Raw genomic sequence first — 15,400 nt, 5'->3', positions numbered from 1 at the left:
GTTTTTGAGTATAAAAGCCAAGCAATAGAATCAGACGCTGAGTCCAAGCTCAGTAAAGGGATATACACATACACATAGACACAGACACTTATACACAGCATTATATGTATATATAATTTATATATAATATAATATATGTAATAATATATAATGTAGCATATATCATATAAGAATATGTATATACAATATATAAAAAGATACTAGTAGATGCCCAAAGAAGTAGGAAAGATGTCACTAGATAAAGCAAGCAGATTGTGAGAAACATAATTGTGCTCACCATGAACATTGGGGTTTTACACTGATTGTTTTGAGCACCTACAGGGTGTTGTAGCACAATATAATGCATTTTTTATTTTAATAAAATGCATTTGATTATTATGAAAAGAATACTTTGAGAAACTAAAGAGGAGATATGTTAGTTGGCATTCTGTATAAAAAAGTTGCTTGAGCTATTCATATGATAAAGAAGGAAGGTTTATTTTGGTTCAGATTTCAGAGATTTCAGTGTATGGTTAGTTAGCTCCATGATTTTTGGATCTGTTGCAAGGCAGATTATGACGGCGCTGAGCATATAGAACAAGCAAACTAATCATGACAACTAGAAATGAGAAGGGGAAGTGCCGAGGGGAGAAAGAGAAACCACAGTTGCACAATCCCCTTCAAGAATATGCCCCGATTAACTAACTTCCTCCCATGATACCTCATCTCACAAAGGGCCCAACATCTCCACTCCTAGTCCTGTGAAGGTCCCTTCCGAATGGTTTATCCATACAATAAATATAACTTGGTTACAAGATAGCAACTTGGTTTAGAAAAGAGTAACAGAAGCAGATCAACATGTAGATTTGCATTATATGTTGAAGATAGATTTGGCAATGCACTGTGAGGCATGGGACATACTTCCATTGTTATACTAATCATAATCATGGACACTTCCAATATTGTCCATGACAGAACCCAGTAATGCCCACACTGAATCTGGGAATACCAATACTAGATTCTTGAACCAGATATAAAAAGAGTAGGTTAAATAACAAAAGTTGATCAGAGGAATGTTAAAGAACATGCTAAAAATGAGAAACTGATTAACTTGGTATGATGCCAGAGAGATTAAAAAAATGGGACTCTGAAAAGTCAATTGTTTTAACTTCATAAAATAACTGGCAACTTCCACAGGAATTGAAAATAAACCATTAGGTTTATTTATTCTGTAGGTTCCTTTAATTACTCCTCAAAGTTGAAGTGAGTTTGTATGAAGGTTAGATGTCAATGGAGAGAAGAGCCTGCAAATGGAGGGTGGTTTTAAAGGAAAATGTTTATTTTAGGATGATAAATAGTAACATACATTTATTTGCTGGACGTCAGATTTAGAAGAAAGAGAAACAATGCACAGAAGAAAGTGCATTACTGAAGCCAGGAATTTTCAGAAGGATGGATGTACATAAAGAGAAAGGATGAAATTTTCTTCTAAGTGTAGGATGAGAGATAAAAGAATTGAACTGGATGTAGATATGTGTCAACTAAGATTTATGAAGACAAATAGGTTGCCTTTTAATAGGCCCAGGATTCTCTAGGGAGGAAGAGGCAAGATCATCCTACTGCAGTGGAATAGAGTGAATGATAATGCTGATTATACTGAACAAAGAATGATAAAGAAATGCTTCAGATTGGCCAATGTGGAGAAACTAAATAGAATTAATAGGGACAAGATCCCGACTGAAGTCCAAGAACTTTGTAGTAAGAACACCTGAGATCAATACAGACAAAAGATGGATTATAGTGTACCCATAGAGGAGGAAGACAGTTTCTTTCAGTGGGGATACAATCTTTGACCATGACAAACAACATTAGTATTTGTTATAGAAATACAATATAATGAATAAAAAATAAAAGACTATGGAAACATAGGAGCTTGAAGAAACAAAATATTAAGTTTAGATCGATTTTTCGGAAGGCTGACTTCCCTGATTTAGAGTGGTCGAAAGACAAAAGCCATGGGGTAAATAAAAAAAAAATGAAAAATAACAACCTGAAGATTCTGAATGACGCTTTAAGGATAAGTGGTGGTACTGCCAATATGTAAGACAGCTGATGATTCTGCCAGATGAGAGTAAGATACTGAATTTATTATGGAGGAGATGTCTGATTTTCCACCTCAGCCTTGTTACTTACTGACAGAGTGCAGATTTGCAATACTACTGAGAAAATTTGACCTCAGCAGGTACTAATTTTCAGTAAAAGCACAAAGGTGGAAGGAGCACTGACTCTCAATAAAAATGGTTTCCAAGAATATCAACCTCAAAAAGCTGTGTAATTTCTGCACAACATTACACTGTCAAAAAGGATGCATTGGACATGAAGCATGGCATAAATTGAGAACTCGGCTTTCTGAGTAGCTATAGTAGTTACAGGCATGAGACACAAGCCACAAATGCCCAATTCTAACAGTAAACAGTTTTAAGATACTGAAAAACTTTGATGAGAGAGTTGGACTTTCTGAGGATTACCACACATTTTGGCAGATTTTACAAGTGTGAAAGTTCTAAAATTATTCTTCTAAAACAAGTTCTAAAACTGCTTTGGACAAAGGGATTTTTTCAGGTTTTAATTATATTCTAAGATGAAGGACTGCTTGGCAGTCAAAATGCTGGGTCAACAAGAATCAGTCCCTACCAGTATTTTCCCACTAACACAGCCTATACGCCACCCTCAGGCAAAAGAAGGTATTGAGGGGGCAACTGCTTCCTTCACAGCCATGTTCCAATTTTAACATTGTTAACATCACTATGGAATAGTGATGGAAAACACACACACACACACACACACACAAACTGAATAAAAAAAGTCTATTTCACCACATTGCTTAAATTTCTTTCGGGATTAATTATGGCCCTCTGATGATAGGAAAGAAAAGCTAATTGAAAGACCCAGACAGGAATTCAAGATAGACTCCTTGTGGCCAGAAGCCTTTAAAAGAATGATAAACTTATGACTTCTTTCTTTCCTCTTGTCTCATAGATGTGTAATTTCTGAACACAGACATCAATATTTTTTCTCTAATCTTCCTTCTGCCAGCTTAACTTACCTATTTAGTATATCTGCATACTACAGGAGTTTGATGACTATTAGTATGCATTATTGAAACAGAAAGTCTTTGTGACTGAGACAAACCTAGGATTTGACTTGTACCACATGTTACTTATGTTCTAATTAAAAAGAATGGAGGACAGGAATGGCTTTATACTATTGCACATAGGGCTGCTGCTGTCGGAATGCTAACTTAGTGGGGCAGATTAGGCCAATAAGGATGTTGGTGAGTCTTTGTACTGCTTGACATAGCTAGTACATGAACATAATTAGAATAATTGTTAGTTGGATGCTTCCAGAATATAGAATAGCTAGCTGAGAGCAGGAAAGTGCATACCAAGTTTAATTTCTGTGTTTATGGATAAACCAAAAACTAGGAACAAGAGACACTTTTCAGACAACAAAAGTGAAAACTCTAAAGAAGGATAAATTAATAAGTAACTTTCTTGAACAATCTTAGCTAGACAGAAAATGATTTAATATTTATTATCCAAAGGTATTAAGTAGCAGGAACTAATAGAACATTAATTTAAACCGTTTATGTGAAAGACTCATTATCTTTTTTCAAACCTTCAATTGCATTTTAGCATCTCAATATATACTTAATATTCTTTTTAATTCTGAATATACTTTAGTTAATCTATATAATGTGGGAAACTGCCTTCTTGTTCAAATTTGTATGTAGAATGGAAGGAAAACATCCATTTATATTCAATTAATGTGATTTGGTAGTGCTAAATTGCAATAACAACAAGAATACATAATGAATTTCTCAATGTAAGGAAAAATATATTTTATTTATCTGAAGTAGAAAGACATAACATTAATACATTATTTTTATTTTTAAATAAGTTTTTTATTGTGAAAATACTGTACAGAGGGGTTACAGTTACATGAGCAAGGTAATGAGTACATTTCTTATCAAGCATTTGTGCCTCCTCCTTTGTTTTTCCCCTACCATCCCGTTCCTCCCATCTACTCAACTATACCCCCCACTACTCATCTCCCTATCCCCTCTCCCTCCTAAATTGTAAAGTTCATTTTTCAACATATCGTCTTGTACATATCATTGTTGCAATGGGTCCACCTGTATCCCTATTTAAGCATTTTGTTTTTTCCCTTCCCCTCCCCAAATTATACGAACATCAAATACAGTGACAACAGGGGTTATGTCATGGGGGAGGGACATATAAAGCAACAAAAAAATCACATGGTACCTTATAAATACGTTAGAAACAATAACAAGGAAGAAAAAAACACTTGTGTCCCTATTTTGGGGTTCATTTTGCTTAACATTATCTTATCTGAGCTTTTCTGCTTGTCCCAGACATATACTAATTATTGCAAATAAGGGAAATGATGGGACCTATGTTTCTTTGGGCCTGGTTAACTTCACTTAAAATAATTTTCTCCAAATCTTACCATTTCCTAACAAATGAGGAGATGTCATTCTTTCTGACATGATTTTTAAACATGGAGTGTTTTTTTTCACCATTATTGTATAATTAATGTAGGTAATGAGTACATTTCTTTTTGCCATTTCTTCCCTTGCTTTCTCCCAGTTTTTCCCTCCCAACCAGCCCCTCTCCACAAGTTATATAGTTCATTTTCATTACAGTCTAGTAAGTTTCATTGCAGTATTTGCTCACCCTGTGTCCCACCATTTCTATGCTTCCTCTTTCCCCTTCCCAAACAGATAAAATTACATACAAGACAAAAGATATCCAAAACAAAACAACAAAGAAGAAACTAACAAAAAATAACCAAAATGCAAAATAACAAAAATATATCTTCCAAAAAGAACAGCAAAACAACACCAACCAAAAAAAATCCCTCTTCTCTTTATTTCTTAGAGTTCATTTTAATACACATGTTTTTGGTTTTGTATTCTGTTTTTTGTTTGTTTGTTTTTTAAGTTGAGGCTTCAACTCAAGGCCTGGATGTTGTCCTGGAGCTCTTTTGCTTAAGGCTAGTGCTCTGCCACTTTGAGCCACAGCTCCATTTCTAATTTTTTCAGTGATTAATTAGAGATAAGAATCTCACAGCCTTTTCTGCCAGGACTGGCCTTGAATTGTGATCCTCAGATCTCAGCCTCCTGAGTAGCTAGGATTACAGGCACGAGCCACCAATGCACAGCTGAAAAACATCATTTTATGTAACCATATGCACATAGCTATTGAGCCTTTGTAAGACCAAAGGAGGATATTCGTAAGAGAGAATCACAAGGGCTCAATAGCTGTATATATATATGATCATATAAAATGATGTATTTTTTAACTGTATTGCTTGCTGTGTGAATGTCTAGAGTTTGGTATAGTTTATCATGTCCAAATGTGTTTTTTTGCCATCTAGTGTGTTTACTTATAGATTTATAGGCATATTCTAGTTGCAACAAATGAGGGAATCCATGCAACCTATGTTTCTTGGGGTCTAGCTTATTTCACTTAATAGAGTTTTTTCCCCCAAGTCTTTCCATTTCTTTACAAATTCATTTCTTTACAGTCTTTCCGATGGAAGTGTAGAACTTCATTGTGTACAGATACCACATTTTCTTGATCCATTCATCTACTGAGGGGCATCTGGGTTGGTTCCATATCCTAGCTACAGTAAACCATACTGCAATGCACATTTTTGTGCTTGTAGCTTTAGTATGGACTTGTTTCTTTTCTATGGGATATATTCCTATAGAATATATCCCATATATTGTAGAGTGGACTTGCTGGGTCATAAGACCATGGAGGGTTCTCTAGGTCTGATCAGAACTATATGTATATTTAAATTTAACCTATACATGCTCTTGCATTTACTGCCTTTTCAGGCAGTCCGCATTTGGTATAACTTCATTTATAGTTCCATTTTTCAAAAGGCTATTATGGGTAATAACATATATAATTTTGAAAATTTCTAAATTATTTTTAAATTAATTAGTGTTTGTGTGTGTGTGTGTGTGTGTGTGTGTGTGTGTTGTTTTAGGGTTTGAACTCAGGTATTGGGTACTGTCCCTGAGTATTTTACTCAAGGCTAACATTCTACCATTTGAGCCAGAGCTCTACTTCCAGCTTTTTCTTTTTCTGTTTTCTGGGTTTTGTTCTTGTTTTTTGTTTTGTTTGTTTTTGGTTTTTGGTGGTTAATTTGGGGTAAGAATCTTAATGGGCTTTCATGTCCTGGCAGGCTTTAAACTGTAGTTTTCAGATCTTATCTTCTGAGTAACTAAGGTACACTTATAAGCCATGGGTATTTGGCTAGATTCCATTTTTGTGTTGTAACTGAAGTATAACAAGGAAGGATGGTGAGATCAACATGGCTGCCTATGTAATTGAAGGACTGGTACAAGTCTCTGATATATTTAAATTCTATGTCTTTGAATTCTAAATTAAAACGACAGTTAAAATTAACTCTCGCTTTTTTTTTTTTTTTGGTGGTGGTGGTGGTCATTGAACTTGAGTTCCATTCTACCACTTTGAGCCACAGCTCCACTTCTGATTTTCTGTTGCTTAATTGGAGATAAGATTCTACAGACTTTCCTGGCCAGGCTGGTTTCAACCAAATCCTCAGATCTTAGTCACCTGAGTAGTTAGGATTATAGTCAATAACTCTTACTTTTATCAAGTAAAAACATATATGTTCTAAGATGTCAATATGTTTAGTAATGACTTTGCTGTAAAATATAGGGATGACAGGAGCCATAACTCTGTAAGCAGAGTACTCTATCACTGACGGTAAGTGTTCCCTATGTGACGTTTTGATTTATGTCATGAAAATATACCAATACTCAAAAGTTTCCTGATATCCTCAACTGTTGTCTCAAAACATGAAAAAAAATCAATTTCCCACCTAAGCGGAGACAATGAATCCAAAATAATAACTATTTACTAGAGAGACAGAATTATAAGAATAACTGGATGAACAATTGGAATTTGAAAGAAGTGTTTCTCTAGTGAGTTTTTAACATCTTAGAATAAAAGAGAATAGTTGCTTTCTTTAAATGCTTATATTAGTTGAAATTGAGTTGAATGACATTCAAAAATAAATGTATAACAAGAGGATAGAAATCTCACTGTAATTGCCTCTTCTCTGTGCAATAAAAAGTTACTGCTAACACAGATTAAGAAGACTGAATAGAAATGTCAAAGGGACCAACAAGACAGAGGGCAGAATTAGGAGTAGTTTCCACAAACCACTATGGATTTCACAGGTTGGGGCTATGTTTTACTCTCCGCTTCATAAGTCATTTGGCTCCTGGTTGGAGGTATGATGTAAAGAAAACTGAAGACCACAGAAATTAAGAGTTAAATGTTCAACAAACACTGGATGAAATCCTCAACTACCTACGGTGCTTACCTTTTACAGGACTTGAGAAGTTGAATATAAGTTTCCTACTGTTTCTCAGCTCAAAACCTTACAGTAATAAAGGCAAAACCATTTCAGTTAAGACAGTGTTGCATGAGAGAGTGGGGCAAACCCAAATTGAGATGCTTTTCAATGAAATGTGTGTCTACACTGTAGAAATGTTAACAACTTGAACAAAAAAGAAAGGCTGCAAAAAAACTACTTCAGATTTTAAAAAATCTAGAGAGAATATTGTTAGCCAGGTATCGGTGGCTCACACCTGTAATCCTAGCTACTTAAGGAGCTGAGATCTGAGGAGCATTCCAGCCCAGGGAGGAAAGTCCATGAGATTCTTATCCCCAATAAACCACCAGAAATCCAGAAGTGGCATTGAGGCTCAAGTGGTAGAACGCTAGCCTTGAGCTGAAGAGCTAAGGGACAGCGCCCAGGCCCAGAGTTCAAGCCCTATAACTGACAAAAAAAATTAAAAAAATCTAGAAAGAATATTATTAAATATAAGGTATGATGTTTAAGTACATCCTGAACAACAACAAAATTACTTTTGAAATGTTTTGGTGGAAGAGGTAACAAGTTTGACGAGAAATGTACTTATTACCGTATTTATGCAACTGTAGCCCCTCTGTACATCACCTTGAAGATAAAAAACAATAAACATTTCTTTCACACACAAAAAAGAAAGAAACATTATTAGTCAGTAGGCAAAAGTTGAGTTAAATCTATACCCAATATAAATACTTAAAAAAGTATTATGATTATACAATAGAATGTCCTTGTCCTTAGGAGATACATACAGAATTATTTGGTTGTAAATGGTCAACTGTTGATAGTTTATTCTCAAACAGTTCCGTGAGTGCATTAAATATCTGCTCAGAGAAAATAGGAATAACTAGAAAATACAAAATACAGAGACATTCTACTATTTTTTCAACTTCCCTACAAGTGTGAAATTCTTTCAAAGTAATGAGTTGATATAATGAAATATGCCATTTATATTATGATTTTGGTAATGTGTCACCCTATAGACTTTGAATCTCTTTCATCTATACATTAGAAATAATCTGTTACTTCTGTAACACATGGGAATTGTAAGATCCATTGATTAATGAAATTCTTGGAATGTTGTTTACTTTTCTAAGACTTAGCCATTTGACATAAAAAATAATATTTCAACTCAGTGAAATTTTACTTTAGCATGTATTTATTAGTCATTGTACAGGTGTTGTGTGTGTGTGTGTGTGTGTGTGTGTGTGTGTGTGTGTACAACCACACTTGTGTATGTGTGCTGGTCCCAGGCTCTCGGTCCTGTCCAGAGCTTTTTTGCTTATAGCTAGTGTTAGCCACAAGTCTATTTCCTGATTTTGGAGGTTAAGTGGAGCTAGAAATCTCATGGACTTTTTGTTCAAGCTGGATTTGAATTGAGATTCTCAGATCTCAACCTCCTGAGCAGCTAGGGTTACATGTATGATCCACTGAGGCCTTGGTTTCTTAATTAAAGAATGTCCTGAAATTAAAGCTGTTCATTGTAATAGGAAATTTTAAAGCCAAATGAAGCACAAATGAAAACAAACCACACGGAAAAGTACATAAACATGTAGTAATAGGTATTTATTGCAACTTTTTGGCCATGATGTCATTATCCTTAAAAAGTCTCCAATTTCTTGCATTTCAATTAAAAGTGAGTAGAGCTTATTGTAGGCAGTATTCTGCAACCAGGGAAATTTAATTTGGTATAAAAAACTATGTGCTGCAATGAATTCATTACTCTTTCTTCTTGCTCAGTATATTCATGCTGCTTTATATACTCAAAAACATCTTGGGCTTTTTTTTTCTTTTTATTGCTGTTGCTACTTACTGTTTTTTGGGCTTTATGCTTGAATCAACAATAAATTTTTGATCAACTATTCATACATCCACATACTTATGTGTTTCATACCTAGTCGAAATTTAATCAGAGTTACTGCAGCCAATTTTATCATATACTTGAGTACATAATTAAATCACCTAACTCATTCCACCCATTGAAGTTCTATATCACTGAAAAAATTCGAGAGTGACTCATATTTACTGTTCATCATTACCTAGTTCATTATTCATCTTCAATAACTAGTATCTCAAATAGAAGTATTAAAAATTATTCATACTTTCATAAAATCCAATTCAGTGATATTTCCTTAAAAGATGTTTGCATTTTTGCTTTGTGAAATGGTTGAAATAACAGTTGACCTAATTCTTTCTTCTGCAACCTTTCTCTTTTTGGCATCAATTAATGTTTGTTATCTATAACTTGTGATCTGCTTTGGTTCTTTCTTTCCCCAATAACAAGCCTCTATCATTACTATCTTAACATGCTTCTCTTTGTTTCTTTGGGAATCATACCTAATAAAGCTATCTCAAGAGGGCTTTAGAGAAGTCCATCTTCAGACGAATTTTTCCTCTTAACACCACGTAGAACATGGTAATCTCTAGCTTTATACAAAGCTATACAAAGTCTCATCTACACAGAGTCTCTACGTAGCACCTAATGCAAAGTGTTCTGAGTCCTGTACCATGCTCAAGTCCAATTATATATGCACCATCTTCACTTCTTTTCTATAAAATGAACTGATTAGAAAAGGGAAATAGTAAAAGAGATATTATGGCATTAGAAAAGGAAGATGAGAAGGAGAGCAGGACAGGAATAATAGCTTTCTCTCCCTCCGTCCCTCCCACTCTCCCACTCTCCCTCCCTCCCTTCCTTCCTTCCTTCCTTCCCTTTCTTTTTTCTTTCTTTCTTTCTCTTTCACTCTTTCCCTCCCTCCCTCCCTCCCTCTTTCTTTCTTTCTCTTTCTCTCTCTCTTTCTTTCTCTCTCTCTCTCTCTCTTTATTTCTTTCTTTCTTTCTTTCTTCCTTGTCTGTCTCTCATCTCCCTCCCCCCCTCTGTCTGTCTGTCTGTCTGTCTGCCTGTCTATCTGTCTTTGTTGATATTTGAGCTTGATTATAGGCCTCGTACTCTAGCTTTGTTTTTTTTTTTTTTACTCAAGAATGATGCTCTACTACTTGAGACAAATCTCCACTTCTGGCTTTTGGCAGGTGAATTGGACATAGGACTCTATTTTCTGATTAGTCTGGCTTTTAACCATGATCCTGAACTCTAAACTTTCTGAGTTGCTAGGATTAAATTTGTGAGATACTATCCGGTTCTATCATAAGTTTCTATATTCCTTACAGGAAGTTAACAAGATAGATAGGAACACATTTCTCTCATTATTTAGGAGAGTAGAGAAAAACAGAGACAGAACTAAAAACTCTGACAGACACTGACAAAGATTCGAAAAAGAACAGAATAGAGTTTAACAAGACAATAAAGCATAGCATTATCCTAAGTTTGTTTATTTACTGTTTATTAATAATGAAAGCAGTTTAACAGAATGGACTGTCACATAAAAATTCATGTTTAACTTATTGAGATAAATTGTTCACTCTAGATCATCTGGGAAAATATGCACTCAGTAAAATCTGATTTGTGCTAACATATAACAGTGTTCATTAATGTTTGAGAATTAGTCAAAGTTTCCTAAGCCGAAACAGCTAAGCTACATATTTTCAATAATACCTTTAGGGCTGGGAAGTTGGCTCAGTGGTAGAGTGCTTGCCTCGCATGCATGAGGCCCTGGGTTCAATTCCTCAGCACCACATAAGCAGAAAAAAAGCTGGAAGTGGCACTGTGGCTCAAGTGTTAGAGCGCTAGCCTTCAGCTGAAGAGCTGAGGGACAGCGCCCAGACCCAGAGTTCAGGCCCCACGACCGGACCCCCCCTCAAAAAAAATATTAATACCTTTAGCCTCATACTGTTTGCTCATGCAAAAAGTAATATTCTATACTCTAGATAATCTTAATATTGCTTAGTCACTGTAAATTGTATTATTCTTGAAATTGTACTTAAGTCAAGGTGAGATGGCCTTCTACTTACAAATGTAATTTAGTGCCGTGATGGCAATCTTGTTAAATATTACTGGAGTAATTGAAATCGATTGTTGTTTACTAAACTTTGTCAATACTGATCAAATTTAGACACTGCATTTACACCTTTGACAGACACTCTTAGTGCTGCATGGAAGGATTTAACCATCTCAGAGTTTAGCAACTTTTTTAGTATTATCTTCAAAGCATAACAAGAGAAAAGGAGGAAAAAGGCTCTTCATTTTCTTTATAAATTTTTTATTTGGATGTATTTGGGAGAGACATGTCTGAGCAAGAGATTTATTTATGGTATTTATTATTTATGATTGATGATAAAAATAGCACCTTTGTTTTGCCATCTACTTAACTCCATTCTAGGTTTACAATTCTCTACTAGTGACAGAATCACTGAGCACCACAAAATGTATTTTATAGGAGATACAGTAATACCAAACTATTTGAAAAGCAGGTTGAAAATAAAGCCTTGTAGCTGCTGTGCCCTGGTCTGGTGGTTTGGCACACTCCAAAAGCTTGCACTGAATGTGGTAGATGTACGTTGGCTCTTCGAGGCTTAGAGCAATATTCTTTCTAATATAAAAATAAGCCCACCACAGTCATTTGCTCTGAGGAAATTTTACAGATGTTGGTTAACCTGCTCCCTTATGCTCTGCAATATTCATTAGCAGATTTTTCTGTTTATGAGTGATAGTATATGGAAACGGTTATGGGAGGCTAACAGATGTAACCACTGAAATAAATTAGAAAGGAAAGTTCTGTTTTTTACAGATGGCTCCATCAAATATGCTTTTTCTCCCCTTCACTTTAACATTTCGTTTTCTTTCAACAGAAAACTTTTCTTTACTGACTACGGGAATGTTGCCAAAGTGGAAAGATGTGACATGGATGGGATGAACAGAACAAGGATAATTGATTCCAAGACAGAGCAGCCAGCTGCACTGGCACTAGACCTAGTCAACAAATTGGTTTACTGGGTAGATCTTTACTTGGACTTTGTGGGTGTTGTGAACTATGAAGGAAAAAATAGACGTACAATCATTCAAGGCAGACATGTAAGTACAATTTTGTTAGACAATATAGCTAAGATAATAAAGTGTAGCATAATACTATGAAGAAGACTAAAGTTTTCTCTATTGTAAATATCTTATGAAGTCAAGCTGTAATGATTGTAAAACTATGCTATATATATATATATATATATATATATATATATAATTTTTATCTGAAAAAGTGTTGTTTGCAGAGTGATATGATATTTCCATGATCCTGGAGATAGCTTTTACTCTGCCTCCTATCTCTATTGAAAACAAAGTAACACACATCAAAGACAAAAAAAATCTGTAATACCAAGAAAGAAATGTATTGGAATAGGGAAGATGTTATGAACTGCTTACTAAAAACTAATTTGAATGGTTTATTCATAGAGAATTTAACTATCTTCTGTCCTTTGTGCATTGAAGATGTTTTGTTAACAAATACAAATGCCTCTTCATGGAAACACCCTGATTATTTAACAAGGTGGAAAAAGTTGTAGGTTTTCATGTATTCAGTGTTTCTAAAGAGAAAATTCTGCAAGTTTCCAAGTATATTTTTCCCCCTCATGTGCTAGGTTTTCCCTTGCTGAAATGTACAATTTTGCAAACAATGATCATCAAACACCTAAGGAAATCTCTACATAGAAATAATCCTTATTAGCCGGGCTCCGGTGGCTCACACCTATAATCCTAGCTACACAGGAGGCTGAGATCTGAGGATGGTGGTTCAAAGCCAGCCAGGGCAGAAAAGGCCGTGAGACTTTTATCTCCACCAGAAAACCAGAAGTGGTGCTATGGCTCAAGTGGTAGAGTGTTAGCCTTGAGCTGAAGAGCTGAGGGACAGTGCTCAGGCCCAGAGTTCAAGCCCCATGACCCACAAAAAAAAAAGAGAAATAACCCTTATTCATTAGTACACTTGTTTCAAATTCTAATGTTATATGAGTTTTAGTCTGTGAAGCTGCAATATGTGAATCTTCTTCGTACCTTTTGTGAAACACGACAGGTCTATTCTGTAATTATCTCTTAAAGAGACTTTAACTTTCCAATCAACTTTAAAAATGATTTTGTTCTCATTTCTCAACAAGCATATACATTCGTCTAAGTGGTTAGAAAGAATAAACAACCCAGTGTTATAAATGAGACCGATTGTTCGTCTCTTGCATGCAACTGTCATACAATACAAACAAACAATGTTTCCCCTTTTCATTTAATTGCACTAAAATGATTAAACTTTGAATATAGCATAAAGCATTCAAATAATTTTGCCACATTTACTTTGAAAGTCTTTTAAGTTTTTTGAAGTTTTGAATTATCCTTTGCCTCTTATTGCTACTGCCTGTGTTTTATATGTTCCCTAAACATATGCATTTTGCCACTACATGTTCCAATAGGGATATATTCTTTGAAGGACTTATGCTGAAGGGAGAATGGTTCATCAACTACTCTACGATCTTACCACTACAGTTAGGGGCAGTTAGCTTGACAGACATCAACATGCTTATTTTATAGAAAAGAGCCATTTCTAGAAGAAATGCAAGGTTATATTGAGTAAAATTTAGTTGTTACTCTGCCACAATAGTTTGTATCCTCATGAGTTGTCTACTTTGCCTTCTGCTACATAGCCACATAGATGTGAATTAGCAGTTTTATAGAGGACAATATGATTCTGCCACAATCATAGGTTCCCATTGGGAAGGTCCCACACTTTGGAAAATATGAGTGATATTAATGACAAAGAGAAGCACTAAGCAAAATCAGCAATGAGGAAAATGGTATTTAGAACCATACAGGTTCCTCCTCCATTGTAAGCATACATACTCACCGTTAAATAGTTCATTTACAGAAAAGGAATATTTGTGTTTTTCCATGAATAAGGTTCCATGTTAATTCTTATTTTTCCATTAGTAGCATAGACAAAAAGAAACTAGGTACAACCTCAAAACAACATTCAAAAGACAATCTTTTAGTCACATTTCACACACAAAGACCAGGGAGAGAAAAAATGAGCCACATATGCTAGAAATCTATCATATAAAATATTTTTTGTTTAAACTATAGAGTTGGCATGCTTTCCTGTTGAAGACTGAAATTTTTGTAATTTGTTCTATAAGTATTTTTATGATCAAGCCACACAGCCTCCTATTCACTAAACTCCAAATGGCACTATATCAAAGTAACTCTAAAAATACTTCTCATCACTATTTCCACAGCATATCAGTTGACAAATTCATTGTACCCTAGACCTGGGCAATTATTAATTAAGTATAAGAATATTGAAAGGTGATAATGGGTGGCAGCTTCCATCTTACCTATTCCGACACCAGAAATCAAAAGGATCATAATTTGAGACCAAACTAGACAGAAGTCCATAAAGTGCTATCTCAATAATTATGTAGAAATTGTATGTAGATGAGTCATTCCAGCCAAAAGGGAAGCAGTCAGATTGATTTGAGCATAAATCTGAGAACCTATTCAAAAAACTAATGAAAGTTAAAAGGCTAGCGTATGGCTCAAGTGGAAAAGCATGAGATTCTGTGTTCAACTCCCAGTACTGCCCTCCCCAACAAACAAAAATACTAATGAATCTAACATGTAGTCTTTCATCAGAAAAAAGTACAATCAATTTTTTCCATTATATCCATCACTTCCTTCTCCTTTATTTCCTCATGTATCCACGCAGAAATGCACACTTTCTGTGACTTTGTTTTTCCCTTCCAATAGGACCTTTGTCAAAACGTTCTACTGTGAGTTTAATTCTACAGAGAAGAATATATATCACTATTCTTAATGCAGCTGTATTTGCCATTAGAATAGTTTGCTATGATGATCCACACATATAATCCTAGCTATTTGGGAAGCAGAGCTCAGGAAGAAGAGATCAGGAAGATCACTATCCAAGTGTCCTACGGAAAACTATGAGAACTTTAATGTGCTGGGAACGGGACTCAGTGGTAGTATAATCACATACCAGGA

The 15,400-nt window shown here is 35.0% G+C and overlaps 1 protein-coding gene across 1 annotated transcript in view; it reads left to right on the top strand.

Moving 5' to 3' along the window:
• The window catches only part of Lrp1b (LDL receptor related protein 1B), a 1,466,647-nt gene that overhangs the window by 702,632 nt on the left and 748,615 nt on the right, over positions 1 to 15,400 (top strand). The window contains 1 exon segment of the mRNA XM_042683428.1: positions 12,223 to 12,445. Within this exon segment, the coding sequence (XP_042539362.1) occupies positions 12,223 to 12,445 (223 nt within the window).

The sequence above is a fragment of the Dipodomys spectabilis genome, unplaced genomic scaffold, assembly GCF_019054845.1.
Source record: "Dipodomys spectabilis isolate Male_0828 unplaced genomic scaffold, ASM1905484v1 ptg000081l, whole genome shotgun sequence".
Taxonomy (NCBI): domain Eukaryota; kingdom Metazoa; phylum Chordata; class Mammalia; order Rodentia; family Heteromyidae; genus Dipodomys; species Dipodomys spectabilis.
This window is presented reverse-complemented; position numbering and strand designations above follow the sequence as displayed.